The sequence below is a fragment of the Chaetura pelagica genome, unplaced genomic scaffold (genome assembly GCF_000747805.2).
Source record: "Chaetura pelagica isolate M959 unplaced genomic scaffold, ChaPel_1.0 scaffold963, whole genome shotgun sequence".
NCBI lineage: Eukaryota > Metazoa > Chordata > Aves > Apodiformes > Apodidae > Chaetura > Chaetura pelagica.
The window spans coordinates 670,062-674,892 of record NW_009952705.1 but is presented as its reverse complement, the minus strand read 5'-3'; the positions used below and the strand labels follow the sequence as shown (position 1 = coordinate 674,892).

At 59.1% G+C, this 4,831-nt stretch overlaps 2 protein-coding genes across 2 annotated transcripts in view; one reads left to right on the top strand and one right to left on the bottom strand.

The window, feature by feature from the left end:
- Positions 1–28: 28 nt before the first annotated feature.
- NKIRAS2 (NFKB inhibitor interacting Ras-like 2) lies at positions 29–1,101 on the top strand. Its single transcript, XM_009994144.1, has 2 exons — positions 29–284; positions 655–1,101. The coding sequence occupies exons 1-2, from the start codon at positions 51–53 to the stop codon at positions 892–894; spliced, it is 474 nt and encodes a 157-aa protein (XP_009992446.1). The 5' UTR covers positions 29–50; the 3' UTR covers positions 895–1,101.
- A 3,380-nt stretch (positions 1,102–4,481) lies between these two features.
- ZNF385C (zinc finger protein 385C) overlaps positions 4,482–4,831 on the bottom strand; it is a 53,766-nt gene continuing 53,416 nt past the window's right edge. Inside the window, exon 11 of the mRNA XM_009994196.1 lies at positions 4,482–4,564. Within this exon, the coding sequence (XP_009992498.1) occupies positions 4,482–4,564 (83 nt within the window). The remainder of the gene's footprint in view (positions 4,565–4,831) is intronic.

Sequence of the window (4,831 nt, the reverse complement as noted above, 5' to 3'; positions counted from 1 at the left end):
GGTGCTCGGGTCTCCATATCGGCCCTGCCCGCCTCCCCACAGGCTCCGAGATGATCGAGACCCAGGAGGACATTTACGTGGGCTCCATCGAGACGGACCGGGGCGTGCGGGAGCAGGTGCGGTTCTACGACACGCGGGGCCTGCGGGACGGGCTGGAGCTGCCCAAGCACTGCTTCTCCTGCACCGACGGCTACGTGCTGGTCTACAGCACTGACAGCAAGGAGTCCTTCAAGCGGGTGGAGCTCCTCAAGAAGGAGATTGACAAGTCCAAAGACAAGAAAGAGGTGAGCAGCCCAGGGGAGAGGAGCTGCAGCGTGGAATCTGCTCCCCTCATTCCAGGTTCTCACACAGGCACTCTCCGTTTCTCAAGGCTGTCACAGAGAGTGACAGGGTCCCTGTTCCCTAGGACTCTCACTTGTACCTGGCTACTGGCCTGGCCTGCTTTCTGAGTTTACAAGCGCTCAACAGACCTTTCAGTTTTGGGGCTGGTTTGAGACACACAGGCCCAAACAGGAGGTGAAGCTGCCAGGAGGAAGGGCTGGGAAATAGTGTTTTAAAAGGCCTCAAAAACAGTCACCAAAGCAGAGCCAGGCAGAACTGTTCAGCTCTTGTGTTCGGTACCTTCAGGAATTCTTCTCACCATTTTTTTACCAGGTCACCATTGTGGTTTTGGGCAACAAGTGTGACCTGCAGGAGCAGCGCCGGGTGGACCACGAGGCAGCCCAGCACTGGGCCAAGGGAGAGAAGGTGAAGCTGTGGGAGGTGTCAGTGGCCGACCGGCGCACGCTGATCGAGCCCTTCATCTACCTGGCCAGTAAGATGACACAGCCACAGAGCAAGTCTGCTTTTCCCTTGAGCCGCAAGAACAAGGGCAGTGGATCTGTGGATGGCTGAACCTTGTTTTCCCTTCCACTGCCACCTCCTGTCCCTCACCTCCCTAATTCCCTCACACGTGCCTCCTGCTGGGCCTGTTTGGGGTTGTGGAGCCTGCAGGAAGCAGAGTGGCATGAGGAACAGGCATCCCAGGGCTGGGGGATGGTCTTCAAGGATGAGAGAGGTGACCCATCTCCCTTCACTGGGACTACTCCTTTCAGTGCCCAGACTCTGCAGCTGTGCGAGGTGCTGTGGGAAAGCCAAGATTCCCCGAGTGACACCCCTCTGGTCCCCGGGGCAGACCCGAGGGAGGCACAGCCAGGGGCTGGCCAGCAGGTGGGGATCAGCTCCAGGGCTGAGCTCAGCCGGGCCACTGAAACAATTCCCTCTCTCCAGCTGCTCCGTTTTATATTTACTGCCACCATGTGGGAAGAGCCCGTTTGCTAGCCCTGTCTCCAGCCCAGCCAGTCAGAGCAGCTCTCCCTTGTCCTACCCCAGCTGGCTTTGCGGTGCCACCTTGTTCCCGGCAGGCTGCCCCTTACCTGGCACTACCCACTGCTCCTTTACCTGCAGAAACTGCCAGTAATCCTGCCCTGGTGGGTGCTGAGCAGGGCAGGGTGCCTGCAGCCAGGTGCCTGGGGCTGTGGCAGCTCTCACTGCCCATCTGTCACGGTGCTGACTCTCAGAACCACCACGAGACAAGGGAAAGGTGGCCCAGTCCTGCCCAGCAACACGTGTTCCCTTTTGTTAGTCTGGATCTAGGAGAAAAAAAGGACAAATGACAAGAGCACCCTGGCTTCTTTATCCTCGTTCCTTTTATTTACTGAGTAACACAATAAAGCGATGAGATTCGATTATCAAAATATTTTCCTTTTTTTTTTTTTCCCCAACAGTTATAGTACATCAAAAAATATACAATGAACGTTACGGGAGGGGTACTGGCCAAGTCCCTAGAGTCTGTTTATTCCATCGTGGTGGGGTGTTTTGTTTTCTTGAGTCAAACTGTTCACATCACTCCAAGGGTATGTACAGAGGGGCACACGGTACCGAGCACTATGGACTATGCCCTATCACAGCACAGCTACATCAGAGGCAGAAAATGCTTTGGATAGCGCGGGAGCAGGGAGGGACCTGCAGACAGGGATGCCAGGGGGAGGCTGTTCTTACGCAGCTGGTTGCAGTATTATTGTTATCAGAAGGAATGGCTTTCAAAGGGTTAAAGTGCCAAGTGTAGGAGTGTGTCAGGACTCCACTGGTGAGGGCTGATGGAGCTGCTGGCTCCAGCACAGGCTCTTCGGAACGAGATGCAGGGAAAGACTCAGCAGCTCCCGGCTCCCTGTGCTCTGGAGGCTGGTGGGCAGTTCAGGAGGGGTTGCTGCTGTGGCCGGGGCTGGGGCAGCCTGGGAAGGGCACAGTGAGCTGGGGAGAGGAGGGCTGGAGCCATTGAGCCACTGAGCCATGGAGGCACAGCCATGCTGTGGGAGCTGCATCCCTGCCAGCACCAGCTGCTGTCCTGTGGGACACGGGGTCCAGGCTGCATGTGTCCCATTGGCTGTGGGACCTGACAAAGCCAGTGCTTCTGGGAGCCTTCCTTCCCTCGGCTGCTCCCTGAGCCAGGTCTCCCACCACCACTGTAAGACCTTTTGGTCATCTCTTCCAGCCTTCCACACAAGCTCACTCTTCCCTTCTCCTGTTGCCCTCTCTCCACTTCCCCGCTCCCCTGGGGCATAGGGGAGATGCTCTGAGCAGATGAATCCATACCTAGGCGCTCCCTCTCTCCCGTGTCCCCTGCAGCAGTGGCACTGTGGGTCAGTGCTGCCCACGGCAGGAGACACAGACTCTCCAGATGCAGGCACATGGCTCCATGTCTCCCCGCTCCCTTGGTGCAGGTTTCCTGCCCTCGCCTGAGGCTCCAGCTCCTGCCAGTGCTGGGAAGTAGACGCATTTCAGCTGCATGAGTTTCTCATTGGCTGGGTCCCCCTCCCTTCCCCTTGCCAGGACCTGAGTGTTGGTGGAGGGCGCTGGGCAAAATCCTCCTGAACTCGAGCTGCAGCTTATGGCCAAGATGTTGGACACAGGTGTGTGTGGGTTCCGAGGCGCACAGCCCGCCCGGCCTTCCCAAGGGCTGCAGCAGCAGGGGTCTCTGAGCCAGCACCCGGGGCTCGGGGATGAGGAGGGAATCGTCTGCACAGAGCTCAGTGTTGTGTTGTGCTTTCTGCTCCGACCACCACTCCTGTCTGCCAACGACGGGAGACACAGACTCTCCAGATGCAGGCACATGGCTCCATGTCTCCCCGCTCCCTTGGTGCAGGTTTCCTGCCCTCGCCTGAGGCTCCAGCTCCTGCCAGTGCTGGGAAGTAAACACATTTCAGCTGCATGAGTTTCTCATTGGCTGGTTCCCATTCACTTCCCATTGCCAGGACCTGAGTGTTGGTGGAGGGCGCTGGGCAAAATCCTCCTGAACTCGAGCTGCAGCTTATGGCCAAGATGTTGGACACAGGTGTGTGTGGGTTCCGAGGCGCACAGCCCGCCCGGCCTTCCCAAGGGCTGCAGCAGCAGGGGTCTCTGAGCCAGCACCCGGGGCTCGGGGATGAGGAGGGAATCGTCTGCACAGAGCTCAGTGTTGTGTTGTGCTTTCTGCTCCGACCACCACTCCTGGCTGCACAGACAGCTTGAGCACCAAGGAAAACGCAGACAGCAAATGCGGCGGGCGAGCTGCCCCTGGATTGCATAGATCGGGGTGGGTTGTCACTCCAGCGTGAGGTCCATTTGGGTTGCAACTTTCCTGCCTGTTTGTATTTACAGCAGTGTGCTGGGGACCCGGGGCGCTGTGGTTACAGTTTTCAGACCAGATCATCGCTGGGCTTTCTGAGCACAGTGAAAAGCAGAGCTACAGCTTCAGGGTCCCTCTGCAGCCTGGTTTTCCACAGGCTACGATGGGACCATTGCAAGGAGAGAGCCAGGCAGAGGCTGCAGGTGCCACCTGCTCCTTCATACCTGATTGTCCAGGCTGCGGGGGACACCTTTGTTTGTGGGAGTCATCAGTAACTCCCTGGAAGCTCCTAACGAAGATGGGGCAGGACAGCCGGGCATGGCAGCTGCAGGCAGGCGAGCAGCAGTGTTGCCTTTCACTGGAGAACCAAAAATGCTTTAGGGACATTCACTCAGCCTCACAGCATCTCCCGGGAGGTAGGGACAGGCCTGTCCCCCACAGCTGGGACAGAGGCCAACAGCCGGCGCCGAGCACAGGGGCACCCTGGCACTGGTGGCTCTCACTGGGCTGGAACAGAGCCCGTCCCCAGCTGCATGCCCCAGTCGTGTGCTTCCCAGGCCCAGGGCAGGGCAGTGTGCTTTGGAGGGGCTGCAGCTATTGCTCTCGGAGTGAAGGTACGGTCAGTGCCCGCCACGGCGGGGGCTCTTTGGCTGGTGGGACGTTGTGGGGCAGAGGGGGCTGGTGGGCATGGAACCCCCTGGCCAGCACAGGCAATTGCGGGGCTGGCGAGGGCATAGCCAGCCCCTTCTGAGAGGGGAACCACCAGCTTTCTGCTTGTGCCAGGGTAATTTCTCCCAGTAAAAGCTGGGATGAGGCTCCCTTTACAGTTCCCTTCCTACTGGGCTGGCAGGGACCAGCCATCCAGAGGGATGCTCATTCCCCAAGGAGCAGCTGGGTCCTCTTCTTCCCGTCTGGGACCTGGGAGGGCAATGAAAAAGAAGCCAGCAGGCTGAGGACAGGTGGGGCTGGCCGGGCCCTGCCGGGGTGTCTCGCTCCAGCAGGAGCCCGCTCGAAGCAAAGGAGAAGCTGGGGTTGGTGCCTACGACTATGATTTCCCACCAGCCAGAAGAGCAGCCTGCCCGGGAGTGCTGCCCCGCAGGGATGGGCCCTCGGTGGGTGAGCAGCTCTAGTAGGGTGCAAAGACGATGGGGCCCGGCGTGGTGCGGACGTGCGCCGGCGGCGTTC